This window comes from Macrobrachium nipponense, chromosome 15 (assembly GCF_015104395.2).
Source record: "Macrobrachium nipponense isolate FS-2020 chromosome 15, ASM1510439v2, whole genome shotgun sequence".
Classification (NCBI taxonomy): domain Eukaryota; kingdom Metazoa; phylum Arthropoda; class Malacostraca; order Decapoda; family Palaemonidae; genus Macrobrachium; species Macrobrachium nipponense.
The window spans coordinates 31,236,075-31,262,574 of NC_087208.1; the positions used below are offsets into that span (position 1 = coordinate 31,236,075).

At 35.2% G+C, this 26,500-nt stretch overlaps 1 protein-coding gene across 1 annotated transcript in view; it reads right to left on the reverse strand.

Annotated features, from left to right (window-relative positions):
- LOC135227069 (5-hydroxytryptamine receptor-like) overlaps positions 1-26,500 on the reverse strand; it is a 221,649-nt gene that overhangs the window by 110,988 nt on the left and 84,161 nt on the right. The window contains 1 exon segment of the mRNA XM_064266894.1: positions 790-1,440. Coding sequence (XP_064122964.1) covers positions 790-1,440 — 651 coding nt within the window.

A 26,500-nucleotide genomic window follows, 5' to 3' on the forward strand; every position in this document is an offset into this window, starting at 1 on the left:
GGAAGTCACGTAAAGCCGTTGGTCCCGTTGCTGAATAACCACTGGTTCCATGCAACGTAAAAACACCATACAAACAAACAAACAAACAAAACAAACTCTAGAAGAGAGGATTAAGCTTTGACGAAAAGTTGCACACTAACTAACAAATATTTTCTTTGCCAATGCTGATCAGACACCATTGAGGACTTCATGGTTTTCTAGTGGTTCCAAGTCCCAAGGTAATTAAGACTTCATTCGATGCTCTCTTGAGTTGCTTCTAGCATAATAAGGTAGTTCCTTTCATCTTGTCAGTGGTTGAGAAACTTCTAGATTTATAACTTTTCGATGGTTGTCTTGCCAATGAAATACTGATGACTTCTGTTCATGTTACGTTAGGGGCGTTTTATTTAAGTTCTGCATTGAACCTCTTTACTTGAAGCTGCAGTTTATCATTTTTTTTCAAGTCCGTTATTCTGTACTTGTGAGCTATTACATTAGATTGTGGTTAATATTGTTGGTAATTTGAAATTGTTTTGTAGTTGTTGCTGAATAAATTGTTTGCATATAATAATAATAATAATAATAATAATAATAATAATAACTAATAATAATATATAATTATTATTATTATTATTATTATTATTATTTTTATTATTATTATTATTATTATTATTATTATTAATTCAAATGGAAAATATAAAAAGCATACCTGATAAAAGCATTGACTTTTTCTTGCTTGAAATCGTTAATCTCGACCCAGCATCATTTTAGATAAAGAATCATAAAACAAAATTTGCTGCCTTGTCTTACCTATGACGGTCGTGAGGATCATGATCCCGAGGATGACGGAAGTGATGACCATCCCGACGGTGTCGACGATGGGCCCGTCCATGGTGTCGTTGCCGAACGCCTGAGTCAGGTTCCTGGAGTCATTGGACGACAACCAGAACGCGTCGTCCAGAGTGACCAGCGAGTCGTTGCCGGTCAGCAGGACGTCGTTGGTCGTCGAGGCGGAAGCCGCGGCGGCGGAAGGATCCAGGATGTCCAGCGTGCCCATCCTGTTGGTGGCTTCCAGGTCCATGTCCAAGGCTCCCCCGGGTCCCGATCTGAGCGGGTCCAAGACCGACAGGTTGGCTCTGGTTTTCAGGAGAGCTTCGACGGTCGTCCTTATGGTGAAGTTGAGGGCGAACATAGGCTTGTTGATGGGCGGCGGGGTTGTGGTGGTCGAAGGCTCCGGGGAAGAGAGGGGCCCCACCCCGAGTCCTCCGCCTCCTCCTCCTCCTCCTCCAGCACCAGCAGCGCCTCCTCCGCCATTCCAGAGAGTCGTGGCTGGAAGCTCCGTTGCTTTGTTTGGGTCCTGAAGTATTGGGTTGTTGTGGGGTTGTCCCCCATCCAAGAGTCCGTCCAGGATTTCTAAGAGGTTTGGGAGGGTGTAATTCCAGTCATCAGACGTCGTGTTTTCTGCAAAGACCAAGAGAAGGCAAAAAGGTTATTAGGAAGGTCTGGCGCATTTGGGCAACATTTGAATTTCCATGAACGGTCTTTCATGGGAGTCTTTAAAATGGGTGGCCTAAGTGTTTTTATGCGTTTGGCTTTGAAACTAACTTCCAAAAGATGTTTTTTGTGTGCGGATTGTGATTTCGTATAAAATTAAAAAACCAATATATATATATATATATATATATATATATATATATATATATATATATATATATCCCTATATATATCTATATATATGTATATATATATATATACTATATATATAGTATATATATGATATATATATATATATATATAGTAATATACATATATCTAATATATCATATATATGTGTGTGTGTGTGTGTGTGTGTATGTGTGTGTCTGTATGTATGTATTTATTTATGTATTTATGTGAGTGAGTGAGTGCGTGCGAGTTTAGATGTGTGCTTGTGTATGCATGTGCATGCGTGATTGTCACAATGTAGAATTTTGTGTATATAAAGTAGTAAGTTTTTCTTTTATTGTTTATTAGATACACATGATACTTTGTTAGGAACTTGTATTATTTTTAACTGTCATTAGGTGATGCCCCACCAAGCTTTCCTTGGCATGTTTCCCCCCTCCCCTCCCCGTGTGCTATGGAAATACCTCGAGTGATTTTTAATCGCATCGTTTTGTAGATAACGGTTGACCTGGCAGCTAACTTTGGTCCAAGTCATTCTAGTATAATACGAAGTAGGTCAAAGTTTCTAATGAGGACAGGAGGGTTGCCACTTTAGTAATGTGATGTCTTAGTAAGAAAAAAAAAAAAAAAAAAAAGGTTTTACCAGGGCACATACCCTTTTGAAGACCAGGGACCTTCATTATATACTTTGTAGGACCCTGGCCTAACCCAGTTATATCCTACCTTGTATTAATGAGAATCACTCAAGGTTCTCCCCTGACAATGACCTTTGTTAACAGCAGAGGAATGCTTTGAAATTCTTGCCTATAGAAATAAGTCATCGTTTGCCAATTTTGGGAAACTGTACAAGACAACTCAACAGCACTGAGTCATTATGCAAATTATAAGGTTTTCATTCATGCAAACTAGTTTCCTCGTTGTCGTATGTAATGAATATCAGCCTGCATTGTCTTTTCAATAAACGCCCTGTTCAACCCCAACTTCCTCAGCATTTGCTGGCTAAAATTGCCATCCAATGATGAAAAGATATTCAGGTATTTAGTAACAAGAACACCTTCAGCATATGCCTTATGCCATATCCAAAAGGGTAACTTGAACATTAAACTCATATTTTTCTCCGGTAAATTGAAAATAAAAAGAATATAGATTACCCTGCTTCAGCCTCTCTCTATATAGAAATGAGTCATTGAATCAGGTACCTCATAAATGGGTACTTAATTAAATGAGTCATTGAATCAGGTACCTCATAAATGGGTACTTAATTAAATGAGTCATTGAATCAGGTACCTCATAAATGGTTACTTAATTAAATGAGTCATTGAATCAACGTAACATCATAAAATGGTACTTAATTTAAATGAGTCATTGAAATCAGGTACCTTAATTAAATGTTACTTAATTTAAAGAGTCATTGAATAGGTACTCATAAATGTACCTTAAAATAAATGAAGGTCATGGAAATCAGGGTATTAATTAAATGAGTCGATTGATCATGTTTAAATTAATTAAAATACATTGCGGTTACCTTAAATAAATGGACTTAAATGAATCCAAGGTACCTCATAAAGATTGTTACTTAATAAATGAGTCATTGAATCAGGTACCTAATAAATGACTTATTAAATGAGTCATGAACTCAGGTACCTCATGGTACTTATTAAATGAGTCATTGAATCAGGTACCTCATAAACTGTTACTAATTAAATGAGTCATTGAATCAGGTACCTCATAAATAGGTACTTATTAAATGATCTTGAATCAGGTACCTCATAAATGTTTATTAATTAAAATGATCATTGAATGGTACATCATAAATGGTTACTTAATTAAATGAGTCATTGAATCAGGTACCTCATAAATGGGTACTTAATTAAATGCAGAGGTTTTTAGAACTTCTGTATCACAGGAGTCAGAAAAATTGTTTCCAACTCGGAAAGCGTAAAAACTATTAAATGCATTGAATTTCATACCAAATACTGTGGGACCGAGTGATTTTGCGAGTACAGAAGTATATTTTGTTTCGTAAACAATTTTCCGTAACCGTCAATATATTTGTTTGTTGCAAACTTTTTATTTTTTGTAATCTTTCACTAAGACATTCATGTAATTTTGATATTGATATATGAAAGAGGAAGGTAAGCAGATAGTAAAGAGTAATGAGCTTAAGGTGAGAGAGAGAGAGAGAGAGAGAGAGAGAGCCCTTTATATAAAGCCATTTCATATCGCAGCTAGCTAAGAGAACTCGGCATAATTAATTTGGTAACTGGAGGCCGAATAATAAACTGTATAACAGGGATCAATGAAGGTTGAAAAACACAGAATAAGAACGTTCTAAACTTTTTCTCTGTTAGTCACATCTATACTTCCTAGAGAGAGAGAGAGAGAGAGAGAGAGAGAGAGAAGAATAATGATAGGCTTCACCTTCCCTTTGAAAGACTGAATTATGCAAATGCCTCTTGTTTATACAATAGGCTGTAAGGTGCGTGGGGCTCGGTTTTTATAAAACTTTGCAGCTTTACAAAGGAAAAGTTTTCCTTTTTAAATATCCTATTCAGCAGGCTTCGTTTCATTAGTTTTATTAGCTCAGACGCTCTTACATACGTAGTCACACACACAAGGCGTCTTTGAGTTATTTACTCTGTATCCAGTCCGTATTCTGAATTGATATCTACTCATTTATATATATATATATATATATTATATATATATTATATATAGATATATATATATATATGTATATATTCTAATTATATGTGTGTATGTGTATATATTTATATATATATATATGTATATATAATTATAATATATGTATGTGTTTGTGTAAATGAGTAAATGAAGTTAGGAGGTCACATTAACCAAATGAATAATGCAAGTAAAAATTTTAGGATTAACTTTTAACTCTCTAATTTCTTTATTTGTAGTTCAAGGTACATTATTTGCTCACACAAAGCGCATGCGCATGCGTAGTATATGCGCCTTGCTTAGGAGGGTGTTTTATTATGTTTAAGGAATATGTAAAAAATCTTAAAAGGTATCCAGGATACAAATGGCGTATATTTTTTATTTGATGTCTGAGAAGCAAAACGAAGGAGACTTTTGAGTAAGGGCTGGATATATTGAAATTGCTGGAATGTGAACTGGAATTACTCTAAATGTATAGGTCACCTCCAGCCCTATTCAGGAGATAGATAGGTGAGGGGCTTAATGTATAATTTAGCTCATGTTTAAAAAGGGTGTATGTATCGTTGAATGCACTCCTCCAAACCTTTTTTTTTTTTTTTTTTTATGAAAAGGAGACTTTTCGAAGGACCAAATGAAACATTTGATTCAGTTTTATGTGTGGTAATTTGTAGCGTAGCAATTTCTCTTGTGAATATATTATGACAGGTCCTTGGGGATCCGTTGAATCATTATTTGCAGCGTTCGAGGCAACATCATTAATACCGCCCTTTTGCTGCAATTATATCCTTTTGATGACTTTATTTTTTCATTTTGAGATTGACAGTGATTCAGATGTAATTGCAAGTTGAACAACAACACGAAATGATTTTGTGATACTTTAAGCATTTTACTTTTATGTACATTTTCCTTAATCTTTTTATATTTGAAGTGGAAAGTAAAGAATTCTTAGCTTATAAGATTAATATTGGAGAAACAAATCCACAGTTATGTATGTGTAAATATATTTAAAAATAAAGCTAATTGATTTATTCTTAAATATGTGTACCCATGCATAACGATGGATATGGTTTTCCATTTCAAGACCCATAAAAGTATTAGTATTTTTTTATGGTTAATATTGAAAGTCTGTATTAGGAACTGAAAGCATTTGCTAGAGTATACCGCTGTGCTGGTCTAAGAAAGGAGTCTCTTGGTTGTTTTTAGTCTTTAAATGAATGAATTGAATATAGAATTTAGGCCAAAGACCAGACAATGGGACCTATGATGTCATTTAGCGCAAAAACGGAAATTAACAGTAAAGGGGTGGACAGGTGTAACAGGAGGAAAACCTCGCAGTTGCACCATGAATCAATTGTTAGGAGAGGGTGAGCAAGATGGAGGAAAGAGAACATGAAAGGCAGTACAGTAAAAGGAACGAAAGGGGTTACAGCTAGGGGCTAAAGGCACGCTACAAGAACCTTAAGTACTGCGTACGCTGACGGCGCTACCCTCCTATAGGGTTAAATGAATAAGTCCGGTGGCAGAATTCAGTGATAGGTCAGGAGTTGTAGGTGCAAAGACTGGAATGTAGTGGGGCTGATTTTTGCTGATGATTCCGTTTGGGTTGGTGATCGTGAAGAGAAGTTAGAAAGGCATGTGGAAGTGTTCTTAAGACAAGTTAAGAAAGCAGAAAGCCAATGCAATCCGTAGTGACATTACGGGTGCAAATGGAATCCAGGAACGTTGAAAGTGGTGTATTTATATTGGTTATGGATTAATTACAGCATCAGTTAGTGTCGTGGTGTGTCACTCAGATGTCGCAGGTTTGCGTCTCTCTCTCTCTCTCTCTCTCTCTCTCTCTCTCTCTCTCTCTCTTAGGGTGATGAAAAATTCACTGTCTGTATCATGATCAGTTACTGTTTCAGTGTTCGGTCTACAGTAGGAGGTTGAAACCTACATTCTTTGGAATCTCGAATTTCAAGTCAATGGCCCCTTTGGCGTGCTTGTTCCAAGTGAATAGGATTCATCTACTGAAATAATAATAATGAGAGCACGATGAGAGGGAAGGAGATTTGGAAAACGTGTAAATAAGGAGATGAGGGTGCATGGAAGCAAAGTTGGGAATGTGTGGAATTGAAGCTTGGAAGTAGAATGCGAACGAAGTAACAAAATATGGGAGTTTATGAAATGCATTGTGCAGATACCACGAAATGGGAAACAGGTTGCTGTGTTCTGAAGGGGGATAGTGAGGATGGGAAATGACACACGCACACACCCAATGTGTATATATATATATATATATATATATATATATATATATATATATATATATATATATATATATATATATATAGCTGAAGGCTGTCAACTGCATGGTGTCCCTACGTTGATCATAAAAATAGAAAGAGAAATTTCGGGTATACATTGTAATTATTTTATCTCCTCTCTCTCTCTCTCTCTCTCTCTCTCTCTCTCTCTCTCTCTCTCTCTCTTTTAATGAATATCTTCCACTTGACAGCTTTCAAAAGAGAAATTTACATAAATTTTTTTTTGTCGAGATTTAAGAATTGTTATGTTGGAGATTTTCCAGAAAGTTTTCAAGCACCTTGGTAACACAAAAGGAAGTTCGGTATTCTAATTAGGACAAACGCTCCTACCACAACGATGGTTATTATTATTATATTATCATTAATTTTTTTCATTTACTTATTTTATTTATTTATTTTTTGTGTGTATTTGCTTAGCTTCTTAATGGTACTGTCGCGATCCTCGAGGCTTTTTGTTTTCACATATTTAGATGTAGGTATTTAATTATTGTTGTCATCTTTCATGCGTGATTTCTTATTTTAAAGAACGTAAAGGGCGCACAGACGCACACACACACACACACACTCACACATCTTCTTTATCTTCAGCTTTTCCCATCTTTGTATGGGGTCGCTATTTATTAGTCTTCTCCGTCTTCTGCGATCATGCACCATTTCCTCACGTTCCTCTCTCACACACACACACACACACACACACACACATATATATATATATATATTATATATATATATATATATATTTATATATATATATACATAATGTGTGTGTGTTTGTGTGTATACCTATATATATGTATACATCACACCAGAGGTGAAAAATAAGAGACAGGGTGTAGGTCCTGACGGTTTCGGCTTTATTTTCTAAGCCGAAACCGGTCAGGACCTACACCCTGTCTCTTATTTTTCACCTGTGGATATGTGTGATAAATGAATCACGTGCTAAAGTGATTATAATCATATGTATATAGTGTATCTATTTATCTATCTATCTATCTATATATATATATATATATACGAAATTAGTGTAAGGGAGCTTGTCATTACACTCTTATCACTTTAAACTAACTAGCAAATGTATTAACGAACAAACTATGATTTAAAAAAAGGAAAAACTTATTCGGAATGCCCATCTCTCAAGTCACTGTGTTTTAGAATTGTCGCATTGTCAGTGGAGCCACCTTATTTGATTAATCAAACGCTTTTTAGACTTAGATTTTAATAAAATCCAAGAATGGTTCACGAATACATTTTCGGAGAGGAACGGCCGCCAATTGGCTATTGTAGAGGAATGTGAAAAATGTTTTCGATTTTACCTGCGCCTGCGTTTGTTTTGCCTAGATTGCCACTGTCTCTCCCGTCAGGGATTCCAAGTGAAATGTTTAGTGCTCGGAAATCCAATTCCGTCCGCGATTCCAGGGCGAAGCATAGGAACATTGAAGGGATTTCAGTCAGGAAAGTGTGAGTGAGTGAGTAGCCTACAGTCGCTTTGGATTTGAAACCAAAGTGGATATCTGTTGGGTGTATGAAAGGTAATATGCGCGACACGCATACGCGCTCATACATATGTATATGTATATATATGATTATATATATATGTTGGTGTAATATATCATATATCTATATATATCATATAAAATACTATATATATAAAGGTATATAATCCACGAAGGAAAGTGAAACGCTGGAGTAGCTGCAAGATCTTTCGACTCAGCGTCCTTTACTTGAGTCCTTTACTGTGATAGGGGTTTAAGAATACTACCACAGTAGGTCCTGCTTGTCGTAAAAGGCGACTAAAAGGACAGCTGCTTCCTTGCAGTCTTAATTTTGAGTAAAAGGCTAGGCCCACCGCCAATAACTGTGGAAACTGCTGCCATGCAGTCTTACTTTTTAGTATAAGGCGAGGCGGACCGCCAATAACTGTGGTTGATGACAGCAAGGGCATGCGGTCGTAAAAACCCCTTTGCCAAACAATAAGCCATGCCTGATGTTTTAAGGCTCATCAGGCAACCGAACCCTTAATGTAGGGATAACGGTCGGAAAGAAGAAAATATATATACATATATGTGTTTACATACATACATACAGACACCCTCCAATCAATAAACATTAAACATAACAAATTGTAACTTTCTAGCCTCTGTAGTTTTTATTTTATATAAGGTTAAAGTTAGCTATAATCATACGTCTGGCACCGCAACATGCAGGCCACCACAGCCGGCTGAGAGTCTCTTCGGCGTATACATACATACCTACATACACAGAGCACTCAAACTTCGTTGATTTTAAGAACGGTTATTATTTAAGGTTGAAACCTTTGAAACAGCCAGTCAGGTTGACTGCTACTATGCACATCTACCGGAAGTTATTCGACAGAATTTATGATATATTATACCTTCTGCAATACTGAATTGTCATACGTGAACAATTCGTCATCCTAAATGGAAAAACCTCCTTTAAATAATTCCCTATCGTTCCTATATTTCCTTGGCATTCGTATTTCTCTCTGTCTTCAGTGTTTAGGCTCATTTAACATATTGTTTAAATTGTTTATGTTTTCTCTTGTACCAGAACAGCATACTATTTTATCTTAGGCCTTATACTGTACGATTTAATATTTGAGTGAAAGTGCTTCTGGATTTCATTTTACAAGGAAATTCAGCCTGCACGCTTCATGTCCAACCATACTAAACGAAATTGTATTCTATTCCTATTTTCCTCCGTTTGTATTTTTAGTTCTCTGACAAGAAAACTATCGTGCCGGTTTTGTCTGTACGCCCATACTTTTTTCTGTCCTCCCTAAGATGTAAACAATTACTGAGGTTAGAGGGCTGCAAATTGGTATTGGTCATCCACCCTCCAATCATTAATCATAACAAATTGCAGCCCTCTAACCTCAGTAGTTTTTATTTTTATTCAAGATTAAATTTAGCCGTAATTGTGCGTCTGGCACCGCAACAATACAGACCACCACAACCGGCTGAGAGTCTCCTCGGCGCATTTTTTACCCGTTTTTTTAGACATTTTATGTGTACATAAGTATCTAGTATATTATTCTTTTGTGTTTAGATATTTTTAACGAAGGACGACTGCAGATTTGTGCACGTTGCAAGCGTTTTAATGTGAGTAGTTATTAATGGGCAAAATTTAGGGTTGGGGTAAATGACGCAAAAAATCACGTGAATTTTAAATAAAATAGATATATGCAGTGAGACGAAATTTATGAGTTCTGGGGTTACGATAGCAAAATATGAGCAATAATAATGAGAAAGAAAGATTTTGAATTAAAACGAATGCCGAACAAAGTTATATATTTTTGTTTCATCTTTTGAATAATAATAATAATAATAATAATAATAATAATAATAATAATAATAATAATAATAATAATAATAATAATAATAATACCCTCCACTGGAGCCTGTGCAAGAAACACCAGCTACCTTGCAGTAATAAGTGGTACGAGCACCAACCTGAAGGAGTGATAGAAAACGATCAGGCCAAGATCCTCTGGGACTATGGTATCAGAACAGATAGGGTGATACGTGCAAATAGACCAGACGTGACGTTGATTGACAAAATTAAGAAGAAAGTATCACTCATTGATGTTGCAATACCATGGGACACCAGAGTTGAAGAGAAAGAAAGGGAAAAAATGGATAAGTATTAAGATCTGAAAATAGAAATAAGAAGGATATGGGATATGCCAGTGGAAACTGTACCCATAATCATAGGAACACTTGGCACGATCCCAAGATCCCTGAAAAGGAATCTGGAAAAACTAGAGGCCGAAGTAGCTCCAGGACTCATGCAAAAGACTGTGATCCTAGACACGTCGCTCATAGTAAGAGGAGTGATGGACTCCAAAGGAGGCAGGATGCAACCCGGAACCCCACACTATAAATACCACCCAGTCGAATTGGAGGATTGTGATAGAAAAAAAAAATATATGTTCTTTCATGGAGAGCTGTCACCCTAATGAGAGAGAGAGAGAGAGAGAGAGAGAGAGAGAGAGAGAGAGAGAGAGAGAGAGAATAAATTATGAACTTGGAAATATTAATGGTGTTTTAAAAATTTAATATAATTCATCATAGCAAGCCTACTACGTCCTAACGATAGGAGAGAGGAAGCAATTACATTACTTCATTTAAAAATGCAATTTGAAATAGTTAAGGTAGGAACCCTTCATGGAATAAATGTTTAGTATTAAAAATGCATTTCAAAAAGTACATGAAATGAGTGAGTGCTTTGTGAGTACTTTACATATGAAATGTCAGATACAACAAGGCGTGACCTGACCTCCAGCTTACTCAGAGGGCGTGCTAAAATATATGGTCAAATAGGCCGTTCTTTCTCCAAAGAAAATTGAAATAAATTTGCTATATTTCATTAGAAATAATTGTTCTGTACTGTTTAACTCGCACATTATTTATTTTGGATATTTTCTTTCTAATGAACAAATTATAATATCCTATCTTAAAATTCCTGTTTCTTTAACTCAACACAAAACCTTTTTCAGACATTTTAAGGCATTTCCATATGGGTTTCCCAACCCCAACAAGAATAACAGCAAGAACAACGCAACAACAACAACAACAACAGCAGCAAAAAAAAAAAAAACACACACACACACACAACAACAAAGTAGTATGTGCGTTTACCCCCGAGTAAACGAAAATGCTTTTGAAAAAGTGCAAGAAACAAACATGAAAGAACGGATCCAAAAATGAATGATACTAATCAAGAGACAGCTATGAAAATAGATTTAATGTCGCTGGTTAATGACAGATAATAGGGACGGTTGTAAGGTCAGAAATGTCAGGGAGAGGGAGAAATGAAATCACTTCGCCACTGGCTGATAGGATTGATCCAGGTCAGGTGTGGGGGAGACCGAATTTGGAGGCTGGAGGAGGAGGAGGAGGAGGAGGAGGAGGAGGATAATTAACGCTGGAGGGATGATTTTAAAAACAGGGGATTATTATGAGTATATTGTTAGTATTACTACTTTGAATTAGGCGATACAACTGAAGATAAGTGATGAAAGTAAAGCTCTAAATTTGGGAATCGGTATTTCAGCAAAAGCCCTCCCCCCCCTTCTCTCTCTCTCTCTCTCTCTCTCTCTCTCTCTCTCTCTCTCTCTCTCTCTCTCTCTTTGTTTCTGGTTACGTATGGCAAAAGGGTAGTACAGTCTGTGTAAGTAGGATTATCGTAAGGCATTTACTGTTAAAATTTTTAAGGAGAACCCACCCCCACCCCAACCCCACCCCCCACATCCCCGTGTTCTGTCCTTAATTTCGGTATGAAAGGTGTGGGAAAAATTTCATTGAAAAATTAAACAAGTTTACATATGATTAATTTATAAAGAATGATTTATGTATACGTTTAGTATTTATTCTTATGGAAATATAATAAACCGTAAGATATATACATTGTGAAGATCAGAATGCTGAATTCCGCACTTATTTGCTGTATTTTATTTTTTTTAAACCACTGAAACGCACCATAAGAATACAAAAAGCTTTTCGGACTTTTTAATTTATTTAGAAAGAATTTAAAGAACTTTCCCTGCGTTTTAAGCATTTTTTATGCGTTCAGAATTCGTATACGTTTGCTTGTGTATTTGTCCGTCCACAAGTATTTTCAAAATACGTCGAATTATTTGTCCCCGTGTATAGTGCACTCACAACTTCACTGGTTTTCATATACACTGACAACATACGTGTTCTTCATATCTGTCAGTGTGTGCATACAAGGTCTCATGTGTATACACTCATGTGTATACACTCATCTCTCAACTTTAGAAGAATACGCACTCGTTCGGGCGTTTTTATTTATTTATTATTTTTTAAAATTTTTTACCGCTCGTATGAAAAGAACATCGTCCCTGTCGTTCTTCGAGAACTCACGTCTGCATTTCCATTTTTCCAGCCCGTTCCTCTTCATCTTTCCAGCTGCACAGTCACACCTCCCTCTCCCCCTTCTCTCCCTCCTTTACCCCCCCCCCCCACACTTTCTTTTTTACCATGTTATTATGAGTCATATTCAGTACTTTCCTGGGAGGCGAGGGCTGAGTGTAGAGGTCAAAGTCGTGTTTGATCCTACTTCGGTTTTAAAATCCCATGCGTGACCTCTTTCTCATGTGTCCTCTTTAAACCCAATTGGATGCGAAATGTTACTCCGGCGTGTATTTATCGATTGACTTTCGTCAGGAGGTTCAAAGAAGCGCAAGAGGTCTTTGTCGAAAAGTTTGTTTTCAAGGGAGGGGTATTTTCGTATAACCCTGTTTTTTTTTTTTTTTTTTTTTTTTTTTTTTTTTTTTTAAGCCTTGCATTCTGCCATTAAAGTTCAAGCATCTAGGTCATATCCAGCTTTTCTGTGTATTTTCCATTTGAAATTATATCTATACTGTTTTTTTCCATCTGTCCATCCGCTTGTGGTGTTTGCGCATGGTAACACTGCGTCCCGGGCTTTAAATAATATCCTATTTCGAATATTAACGGTGTAATTCGCATATAGTAAATTATTAGAACACTGGTCAGTTGCAAATGTACACCTATATATCATTTTATTTACCTAAAACTTACAAAAAGCGTAACTATTTAAAGGCCGGGGCGCAGTGTTACCATGCGAAAACACCACAGGCATATGGACAGATGAAAAAAACAGAGTATAGTAATGGAAATTTCTTATAGCTTACATATCAATGCGTAGTCTAGCAAATTACCACATTGTCATTCCATACTTAAATTATGGCACTTTATTAAGGCATGTACATTTATTACCCAGTTCAGAACAGTTGCACATGTTACCTAATTTAGAATACAAATTTGAATTAATTTCTATTTACAGAACACCTAGATTCACTGCTTCCCATCTTGCTGGTATTTCCAGGTTGTTATGGAGTCATTAAATATTTTTAAGTAATTTGGTGGTTTCGAAATACTGTAATGGAAGACCATAGTTTTGTCTAAAGAATGTATGATTCCGAAGTGTTCGGAGAGGGGGGGGGGGGTGGCGATGGGGGGAGGAGGAAGGGGACGAAAAGAGGACCTGGAAAACGCTAGGTAGATAGTCTGGAAGAGGCACTGGAAAGGAAGGGCCTTGATATCCAGAAGCGCGAGAGTTACTGGAAAGCCTTGATATCCAGAAGCGCGAGAGTTACTGGAAAGCCTTGATACCCAGAAGCGCGAGAGTTACTGGAAAGCCTTGATATCTAGAAGCGCGAGAGTTACTGGAGAAAGACTTGATACCCAGAAGCGCGAGAGTTACTGGAAAGCCTTGATATCCAGGAGCGCGAGAGTTACTGGAAACCTTTATACCCAGAAGCGCGAGAGTTACTGGAAAGCCTTGATACCCAGGAGCGCGAGAGTTACTGGAAAGCCTTGATATCCAGGAGCGCGAGAGTTACTGGAAAGCCTTGATACCCAGAAGCGCGAGAGTTACTGGAAAGCCTTGATACCCAGGAGCGCGAGAGTTACTGGAAAGCCTTGATACCCAGGAGCGCGAGAGTTACTGGAAAGCCTTGATACCCAGAAGCGCGAGCTTGTGAGGTAGAGGCGAAGGGCGCATTATGTGCATGAATGTGTGCGCGTTTGTGTGCGTATATATTTGTGTATGTGAGTGGTGGATTGGCTATGACGCGTTATAAGGTGTATGAAGCTTGGGAAATTTTCTGCACAGGGAGTTCATCCACGGTTCAAGATGGTTATGTATTGTTGCGTCAGCGTCGCTGATTCTCTGGAGCAACGTCTGTTGAAATATATCATATATATATATATATATATATATATATATATATATATATATATATAATATATATATATATATATATATATATATATATATATATATATATATATATATATATATATATATATATATATACTTTTAGGGCATAGTTTTTCTCTAATACAATTTTCGTTAAAAGCAATTGCTTTAGTGGCATCAATAAGTTTCTTGCAGGTATCTTCATACCGACGAAGTTTTTTCGATTCTCGTTCGTCAATTTCTGGTGAAATATACGCAGACTTCCTTCTTCCATTTATTGAATTTTGTCACGACAGCTGTTTCGCCTTATGGCATTATCAAGCGACTACTGACTTACAATCTGACCTTTCGGCCTATTTATCTCATCGTGTGGGAGGTATGACCTCGAGGTATGGGTACTGTTAGTCTAGGGATTAACAGCTTAAGGGCGTTGTTTTAGTTACAAAGAATATAAGGACATATGTACTGCGACAATAAGAGTGAAAGTTTAAACAGTGGTTAAATAAATATTCAAAATACAATGCCATGTGCTAGAGTTTCCTTAAATGTATGTTTAAAATTTAATATGTTACATGTTGGTTTTAGATAAAAATTACAAAATTACATACAGGAATGAAAATGAATATAGAAATCTAAATACGGGAGTACAAATATATGTATATATTTATAGCATGCATAAAGGTACAAGAGATAATTTCTGTTTATACATAAAAATGTGTATGATTTAAATTTGAGTGTGTGTGTGTGTGTGTGTGTAGTCCAAATGGTCTACGTTGGGGGTTAACGGTTGCTGGTTCGTGTTGGGCGGGGTCTCAGCGACCTGAGTAAGGATGTTACTTGACTCGCTGACGCTGGGTCTTCTCATGCCTTCCAAGGGGCGCGATGTTCTCGGTAGATTGGGGCGCGCTGTCTGGTCCCTGTTGGCTTGGGTATTCCTTCTCCTGCTGGAGGGGAGTATATGGTCCGATTCTTGTTGGACGTTCAAGGTCGGCTTCTGAATAGCGATGCTCACTGCTTCCGTTATTAAGAGGCGACCGTAGTTGTCTTCTCTGTGTACGACCTGGGTGCCTTCTATGAGCTCTTGTAGAGATGGCTTCCTGTCGTGAACATCTATGTAATGTTGATGGATGGCCCCTTGATTTCTATGAGCCAGCAGACGTCTCCGAAGGGTCGTTGTAAGAAACTTATTGATGCCACTAAAGCAATTGCTTTTAACGAAAATATATATTATATATACGTATATATATATATAATATATTATATATGTTATATATATATATATATATATTATATATTATATATATATATAATATATATATATATAATATATATATATACGCAACTATTATATATACATATTATTTATAAATATATATGTATATATATATATAATATATATATATATATTATTATATATATATATATATATATATATATATTATGTATGTATTTATTTTAAATTGTATGTTGTTTTTATGTGAATACATTCACACATTGTACCCTATATACACATTTGAAAGTAAGTATATGCTAGTTTTCAAAAAACTGCTTTTATATATTGAAATCAATTTCGAAACGTTGACTCAATCCCCCATTCAGTACAGAAACGTTCGGCTCATGAAAATATTTAATCAAACCAGTTCTGGAGGGACTTCCAGTTGACCGCCCGCCCCTAAATATTTAACGTCTGTTTTGATGTCCCTCTCTAACCCGACGCGAAAAGCCTTCTGACAAGGCGAATGACAGGTGCCCCCAAATTGATTGGGTGCTTAGGACCTAAGAAGGACATATATTGGTCCAATTATGGGGCCCTGATTTATAATGGGTAGGCGGCGAGTTTTTTTTTTTCTCCGTTTGTCTGTCTGACAGTCTGTCTATTTTAGAAGTAGGAAGTTATGAATTGAAGGTCAGATTGGTGATATAAATAGGTATTGTGTATAACGTGTTTTATATAACCAATATATTTGTAATATAATTTGGTATATAATACATAATATATATATTATATTATAATATATAATATAATAATATATATTATGTATATATTACATTATAATAATTATATATAATGTTTGCATGTTTATTTATATGAAAAGTCCATCATGATTTCTTAGGGATTAAATTGGTGGATAGCATTTTTATGTATACTTTGCCCTTTCGCTATTTACAAATCTGGGACTTACGCCTACGCCTTTATATAACCACGAATGTCTCCTCTCTTTTTTTCCGTCAAGTCCAGAGTCTAGACGTGATGGTAACAATAGAAAGGAGGAAGAGGGAAAAACTACCGAGACCTAGCCCCCGAAGGGAGCGAAAGCCCCCCCCACCCCCAACCCCTTTCCCAAACTCTTGTAAGACGGGATATGATAAAGATTCCAGTGTCTTTTTCTTGGAGCAGCGTCTTACTGGCTTAAAGAGGAGCAATCTGTTTCTTAATGTATGGGAAAGATCCCTAATCATTTTTGCTTCAGGAATTTTCTTAAATGTTTGAATGGGCAAGTGCCTTTTCACTGTATTGCCCCCTTCTATCCCGAGGAAAGATGCTGTCACAATTCTCTTGCTGTCAGTTGAATATCGGGGGCAGAGATTTAAGAATTTTAGTTTTCTGTATAAGAAAGTTATCGAGGTGGCTTTGTCTGTCCGTCCGCACTTTTTCTGCCCGCCCTCGGACCTTACAAACTACTGAGGCTAGAGGGCTGTAAATGGGTATGTTGGTCATCCACCCCCCAATCATTAAACATACCAAATTGCAACCCGCTAGCCTCTATAGTTTTTTTTTTTTTTAAGGTTAAAGTTAGCCATAATCGTGCATCTCGCACCTCTGTAGGTTCCAACAACACAGGCCACCACCTGGCCGTGGCTGAGAGCCTCATGCAACATTATACGCTGTACAGAAAACTCGATTGTGCCGAAGAAAAATTGTGAGGCATTGTTATTTTTTCATTGGAATGACCCTTTTTGACAAAATACAATATTGTTCAAATTTGCTTCGTGATCCTCCTCTGTTTATTTCCCGGATATTCCAAGTCTGGAATCTTGGTGGTTTGATGGTGATTTGAAGCTTAAGAACTTGATACAAACATTGCCAGAGCAAATGGTTTTGACTGTGATCTGGAGTCAGCTCTGGACTTGTGTGCAGAAACCTTGTAAGGTTATCTAAGGCTTTAATATTTTACTAGGTTTAGTTAGTTGTTCTGATTCATGAAATGTGCCACGTGATTTTTTTTTTTTATTTCAGCGTGTGGCTGCTAGTTGCTCAACCTTTATGGAAAACTATTATTGTCTGCAAACTGACTACGTTTATAAGCCTCCAGTGACAGTCTTGAGGAACTATTCTCTGTTTTTTTTAATCTGTCCATCCGCCAGTGGTGTTTGAGCATGGTAACACTGCGTCCCGGGCTTTAAATAGTATCCTATTTCGAATATTAACGGTGTAATTCACATACAGAAAATTATTAAAACACTTTTCAGTTGCAAATGTACACCCAGATACCCTTTTATTTACCTAAAACTTACACATAACGTAACTATTTAAAGCCCAGGATGCAGCGTTACCATGCGCGAACACCACAGGCGGCTGGACAGATGGAAAAATACAGAGTATAGTTATTCTTACATTTTCATGTTTGTGTCTTTCGTTTTTACTTCGTTTTTAAGGCATCGCTCCTTGTGCAGATAATTATTTGATCCTATACAAACAGTTTGTGTGTTTTGTGCGTCAGTTTATTTATTTGTGTATAAGTTATGTGCGTGTTGTGATGAAAAGTCTTGTACAGGTGGCGTTGGAAATTCCGTTATCACGAGCTGACGAGAAAGGCTTGTGTAGTCTCCATTTTTCTATACTAGATTTATTCTGTATATTTGCGCATGACAGTGTTTATTTGTTTATCTCTTGCCTTAAAGCCAAGTCCTTCCATTTTACAATCCCAGATTTATCCCTTTTTTCTTTTGCGCGCGCGTGACAGTGGTTGATTATTAGTTTGTTATCTCCTGTCTTAAAGCCAAGTTCTGGCCCCGTCGACCTTCATCTTTCGCCTTCTATCCCAGTTTTTCTAAGTTTGGAAAGGCAGGATTCTTAAACTTATCCCCTCTATTGCATATAAATTTCCAAGTTTCGTGCCGCCTTTTGGCCTATTTTAAATTCAGCCTGGAGCTCCCGGGAATATATGATGCGGGCTCCAGCTAATGCCTTTTGTTAAGCTTAGCTTAGCAGGACAAACTAGAGGAGCCCAGGCACTCGACAGAAGGAGAGAGATTTGAATGTTATTAAGGAGTCTTGGAGAAAAGGGAGAGAGAGGATGCAGTGCACGAAGAGACGGAAAGAGTCGAGAGGTCCTTTAAGTCATTTTTTTATGACAACAGACCTTGGTATAATAGTGAGTGATTTGTCTATTACGCTTCTCTGATTTGTGGGAAAATATATTGAGAGTAATTATGCATCTTAATGGTGTATGGTGATCACTCTTGATATTCGTTTAACCATGTATCGTGTATACATTTTTTCTAGGTAATGTACAGGTTGCCTATGTGAGTCAAGTTGACCTGTTTTATATAAGGATTATTTACTATTGTTATTATAATAATAGTTAATATTTAGGATGAACGTGAGTTCATAAGAAGAAAGTCAAAATTGCTTGACAGCAAAAAAAAAATGAATAATAATAATAATAATAATAATAATAATAATAATAATAATAATAATAATAATAATAATAATAATAATAATAATAATAATAAATAGATAAATAAATAAATAAATAAATAAATAAATATAAAACAGCTAAAATGTAAAGAGTAAGCCGGAGACCAATAGATGACTCACAAATAGCAATGAATAAACAAATAATTGCCAAACTAATAGAGAAACAGATGATAACTCGATAAATATTCAAGAGAACGAAGGTCAGGTCAGTCTACCTTGTTACAAAGGGCTTACCAATCTTCTGCTTTGACCTCCCTCGATGAATATGGTCCACGGCATGACCCAGATGCAATAAATAACGGCATAAATACGCTTGTTGATTAAGTTGGTTATAATGGAAACTCATCAAATGTCAATCATTTTACGTATTTTTAGGAATATGTACGAGTGAAGGTCAGTTAATAATGCTTTATTGCCCTTACATGGAAATATGTTATTAAGCTTTGAATTCTGGCAAGTTGTCTATATCTGTAGTTGTACTGCTTCTGATTGGATGATGCATTTGAATTGTTAGCAGTGATTGGTAAGGAGTGAGCTGCTGCCAATTACGATTAGCTGCAATGATATTGACTGTAGATATTTGACGTCAGCTCAAAAAACAAAAACAAAACAGTGGTCTTAATTTTTTTAGACCACTGTTAAATATTCGAGAGCTGGTCCGCTGGTATGGTCGCTAGTGTCGTGATATGCCGTTCAGAGATCGCGAGTTCGCGCCTCTCCAAGGCGATGAAAAAATCACTGGCTCTGTATCATGATCAGTTACTACTGCAGTGTGGGGTTTGCGGTGGGAGATTGAAACCAATATTCTTTTGAAGCTTGAATTTCTAGTCAATGGCCCCTTTGGTGAGCTTGTTCCATGTGAAAAGGTTTCGTCTACCGAAATAATAATAATAATAATAATAATAATAATAATAATAATAATAATAATAATAAAGGGAGGAGGCCTTCTCTGAGGGGAGTAGCTTTGAATATTATAGCTGTTTCAACGGTATTTGATTTATATAGAATCTTCTCAATACTTTTCCTTATTTTTTTCTAATCAGCATGTAGCTGGCATATCAGGTTTCCTAAGGACATATAAAGACAACTGAAATCTTTATGTGTCCTTAGGAAACCTGATATACCAGCTACATGCTGATTAGAAAAAAATAAGGAAAAGTATTGAGAAGATTCTCTATAAAGTAAATGCCGTTGAAACAGCTATAATAATAGTAATAATAATAGTTATTGAATCATACTGATTAATAATAATAGTTATTGAATAATACTGATTAATAATAATAATAGTTATTGAATCATACTTATGAATAATAATAATTATTGAATCATAGTGATTAGTAATAAGTTATCGAATCATACTGATTAGTAATAATAGTTATTGAATCATACTGATTAATAATAATAGTTAGTGAATCATACTGATTAATAATAATAACAGTTATTGAATTATACTGATGAATAATAATAGTTATTGAATCGTTGATTAATAATAATAGGTACTGAATCATACTGATTGATAATAATAGGTATTGAATCTTACTGATTAATAATAATAGTTATTGAATCATACGGATTAATAATAATAGTTATTGAATAATACCGATTAATATTAATAGTTATTGAATCGTACTGATTAATAATAATAGTTATTGAATTGTACTGATTAATAATAGTTATTGAATCATACTGATTAATAATAATTTTTATTGAATTATACTGATTAATAACCATAGTTATTGAATCATACCGATTAATAATAATAGTTATTGAATCATACTGATTAATAACCATAGTTATTGAATCATAGTGATTAATAATCATAGTTATTGAATCATACTGATTAATAATCATAGTTATTGAATCATACTGATTAATAATCATAGTCATTGAGTCATACTGATTAATAATAATAGTTATTGAATCATACTGATTAATAATAATAGTTATTGAATCGTACTGATTAATAATAGTTATTGAATTATACTGATTAATAATAATTTTTATTGGATTTATTACTGATTAAATAATCATAGTTATTGAATCAATAACCGATTTTTAATTAATAATGGTTTTTGAATTTCATACTGATTAAGTAATCCATAGTTTATTCGAATCTGACTGATAATAATCCATAAGTTATTGAATCAATAAACTGATTAATAAATCATAGTTATTATTGAATATACTTGAAATTAATAATCAATATGTTAATTGAATCATACTGATTAATAATAATAGTTAGTGAATCATACTGATTAGTAATAATAGTTATTGAATCATACTGATTAATAATCATAGTTATTTAATCATACTGATTAATAATCATAGTTATTGAATCATACTGATTAATAATAATAGTTATTGAATCATATGATTATTAATAGTCATAGTTATTGAACCTCATACTGATTAATATTAATAGTTAGTGAATCATACTGATTAATAATAATAATAGTTGTTGAGAAATCATACTGATTAATAATAATAGTTATTGAATTATACTGATTAGTAATCATAGTTATTGAATCGTACTGATTAATAATAATAATAGTTATTGAATCATTGATTAATAATAATAGGTATTGAATCTTACTGATTAATAATAGTTATTGAATCATACTGTTTAATAATAGTTATTGAATCACTGATTAATAACAATAGGTATTGAATGATACTGATTAAAAATAATAGTTATTTGATCATACTGATTAATAATAGTTATTTGATCATACTTATGAATAATAGTTATTGAATCATACTGATTAATAATGATGCTAGTTATCGAATCATACTGATTAATAATAATAGTTATTGAATTATACTGATTAGTAATCATAGTTATAGTATCATACTGATTAATACTAATAGTTAATGAATTATACTGATTAGTAATCATAGTTATTGAATCATACTGATTAATAATGATAACAGTTATTGAATCATACTGATTAATAATAATAGTTATTGGATTATACTGATTAATAATATTAGTTATTGAATCATAATGATTAATAATAACAGTTATTGAATTTTACTGATTAATAATGATAGCAGTTATTGAATCACTGATTAATAATAATTGGTATTGAATCACTGATTAATAACAATAGGTATTTAATCATACTGATTAATAATAATCGTTATTGAATCATACTGATTAATAATAATAGTTATTGAATCATACTGATTAATAATAATAGTTATTGAATCATACTGACTAATGATAATAACTACTGAATCATGCTGATTCTTGCTGTGCTGAATTATTCACACTTAAATGAACTACAAGGTTATGGTTATTGGCATAACCCGGATTGCTTGAACCGAATCGGTTCCTCTTGGCTTCCAAATATTGCAGGTCAGGCATGAATGTTGCATCTAATTGTAGCAGCATCCCTGTCTAATGCCAGCATCTGCATCGAGTACCGGAGTTGCTGTTTGACCGGAATGTGGAATATAATTTCACTCTAAATTTATGTACTCATGAACTCTTTACGTAATTGCGTGTTTTGCAGTTTACCGTAATTTATACTCTATTTATTACGTTTCTTCTTCGAAAAGTTTAAAAATAAAAAAGGACAATTAAAATTTGAATGTTTAACAATTCACGGTTCATTACTCGGGTGGCTATTATCATCATCGTCATTATTATTATTATTATTATTATTATTATTTTATTATTATTATTATTATTATTATTATTATTATTATTAGTGAGAGGAGATAAAGAATTTTCTAATTAGGTAATTTGTTTGTCTGACCGTCTTAGTGTAATGCAGACTAGTGAATACATTTACTGTTAGTAATCTATATTTCTATGTACATGTTCAGTGTTAATGACTGTCACCGAAAGTACCATTAGATATAAATTATGTGTAGCCTGAAAATATTCACTTATTTAATAGATATATGGAATATAATTTCAAAAAAGATTGTGCCTATATACGATTTTGATTTCCCAGTGAATTCAGAAGAGATATTTTCCCAGGGTTGTTGTAATCCCTTGCGTGATACCGTAAACTTGAACAGAATTTACGGTCACATGATCTAGATTCAAGGTGTTGGGCGCTTAGCCACCCGGGACGCATGGGTCGGGGGGATGGAGTTGGTGGCGTTACAGTCTCTTCGAAGTAAAGGGGGTTGGAATTGGTGAAGGGTCGGTGGTGTTACAATCATATCGAAGGGCAGAGGAAGAAGGGTCATGGGGCGGGGTGGGGGGGGGGGGGGTTGTTTGTTGCAGGTATCGTGTCCTCCACTCTTGCTTTGGAAGAGGGTCGGGGGTTTTGGGGCGGGCGGGGGGGGGGGGGAGGGGAGGTAAGCACTGTCGACGTCTTATTTGTGTAAGAGGTCATAAATGTCCCGGCAGTTTGATGTACGCCTGCTAGGTTGGTTCTGCGTCTTTTGTCTTGCAAATTGGTAATGCATTGCTGCACCCAGACGTTAAAGGGCAAAACGATATTGCGTTTCGGCATGTCGTATGTTTTATTAGGTGCTCGTTTTGGGGTGTCATGTGCTTGCTCGCCTGCGTGTATGTGTTCTTGCGGTGATTTGTGTTTTATATATTTATGTAGCAGCGCCTCCTCAGTGGCGTGGTATGTGTGGTCTTGGCCTGCCACCTCGGTGGTCGCGAGTTCGATTTTCGGGCATTCCATTGAGGGGTCAGAGAGGTGTATTTCTGGAGATAGAAGTTCATCACTATCGACGTGGTTCGGAAGTCACGTAAAGCCGTTGGTCCCGTTGCTGAATAACCACTGGTTCCATGCAACGTAAAAACACCATGCAAACAATATATATATATATATATATATATATATATATATATATATATATATATATATATATATATATATATATATATATATATATATATCCATATATATATATATATATATATATATATATATATATATATATATATATATATAGAAGCCAATCACAGGGCTGGAAACTCTGTCTCTCTCGAGAGTTCATTTAGGCAGGATGTATGTTCCACCTCTCTTGGGGGATACATCTTTAAAAAAGTATCCCTTAGGAGAGGTGGAACATACATCCTGCCTATGTGAACTCTCGAGAGAGACTGAGAGTTTCCAGCCCTGTTGATTAGCTTATCAACAGCCAATCAGGAGCGTCGTAAGGGACTGGCCTAGACATCAGATACACGGGTGATGTGAATCTACTATAGTGCAGTAGTACACCTTTTAGGGCGATTAGTCAGTGACATCGATTGATTTTCTTTGGGCAACGTAGCGTTACACCCTTGAGCAGATTTTGAACGGCCGGGTCTATTGATGTTGTCCTTGCTCCTCCTCCTCCTCCTTCACGAAGGCTTGATAATCATGTTCTCCTTTGTTGAAATGAACGGGCATCGGAAATCATGAATGCGGAGATGCAGCCCAGTTCGGTCTTTCATTTCGAAAATGAGGTTGGATTTGACGTAATTCTCAGTTTGTTGTTGACCGAGATTATTTCGCGCGGAAAAGACTTTAAATTCTTAGCATAATTATGGAATACTAATTGGGGTATTTATAGGCAGTATATTTGTTAAATATTGAAGTATGTAAGGAAATCTATATAGTCATGCATGTTGAAAACAAGATATGGTCTTTGAAAAATATCATGGCATGAGAGTTGGAGAAGAGGGCGAAGTGGGTAGGGTCCTAAAATCCCTTTTATATAAGCGGCGATTTTTGTCATTTTTCACAGCAATGGCTATGTCAGGTTTTGGTCATACCGGATATTTTTCCTCAAGTGTCTCGTTTTAGCTCATGTTTTTTTTTTTTTTTTTTAGGGGTGAGCAAAGTGTTTTATTATTTTTATGCTGTCTTTTTTTTTTCCTTTTAGAAAGTCAGTCAGGATCATCAGTAGCTTCTTCAAAAATAATTGTCCAATAATTGTTATTCCTCTCGTAAATGTATTTCAGCTTTTACCACAGAGTTTTCCTTTAGTAAAGTGTCTGTAAGCTAAAAGTAAAGTGAATTTACATTAAAAGATTTTTTCCTCCCCATTTTTTTTTTTTTAAATTGGCGACTTCTTCTGTAAATACGGGCTTATTCTGAAAGTTAGGTGGTTTCCTCTTTAAGGGATTTTCTTAAATTCCCATAATGTTCCCTTATGGTTTTTAAGTTACTTCGTCAGTCGTGGAATCAGCCCTCGTCTCCCGAGCACAGAAACAGCCATTCTCACCCTTTGATGAAAATCAATGATCATGAGATTACTTACACTTGGAATTCATTCTCATTTCCCAGGAACACCTTCCCCTCATCATTTGCAAAGCACAAATCCAAACTATTAATTAGGAAAAGCAGCGTTTAATATTCTCAAGGTGTCATAATTCTCCCCTGGCTTTTTTTCTTTTCCTTTCTCCGAAATTAAATCGCGAGTGGTCCTTTGTGCCGAGGTGCCTGTGAGAGCGGAATTGAATAAACCCCACCAAAAGCTGGCAGGAAATGACCGAGCTGTGAAGTACAGCGCGGAGGACGTTGCTGTTTTCACAGCCGCCCCCCCCCCCCCCCCCCCCCCCCCCCCCCCCCCCCCCCCCCCCCCCACCCCCTACCGAATGGACGACTTTTAAGCTCTATGCTGCACGGAAAGAAGGCTGAACAGATATATTTATTGTCGTTTGTTATCAAACATGACTTCTCTCCTCAGTTTATGTAGACGGATAGTGAAGGTTTTCTATTTTTTTCCCAAGAAATTAATATATTTTCTAGATCTCGAGTTTCATATGCGATGGGCGTCAGCTCTACAATACCCAACATGTTGAACACATTTCTTGGATAAGTGCCCATAAATGTTTGTGTATATATATATATATTATATATATATATATATATATATATATATATATATATATACATATATATATATATATATATATTATATATATATATATATATATATATATATATATATATATATATATATATATATATATATTATATATATTATATATAATATATATATATATATATATAAAAATATGTATATATATATATGTATATATATGTATGTATATATATAACATATATATATATATATATATATATATATATATTATATATATATATATATATATATATATATATATATATATATATATATATATATATATATATATATTATATATATATATATTTATTATATATACGGGATAGCCTTTCGCTTTTACGGTAAAGAGAGTGCAAGAGAAGAAATTGGATGAGGTAGAGATGAAAAGATGTTCATGTAGAAGTGTGGGGTAACGAAAATGGACAAGATAAAAAATTAAAGAATAAGATTGCAGTGGTATGGCCATGAGACGAGAAGATATAAGACAAAAGTCAGGAGGAGATTGATGCAGATAGAGAAGATCTGAAAGAGAAACAATCATCAGAAGGGGACGTGTTTGACCAAGACAGGTGGA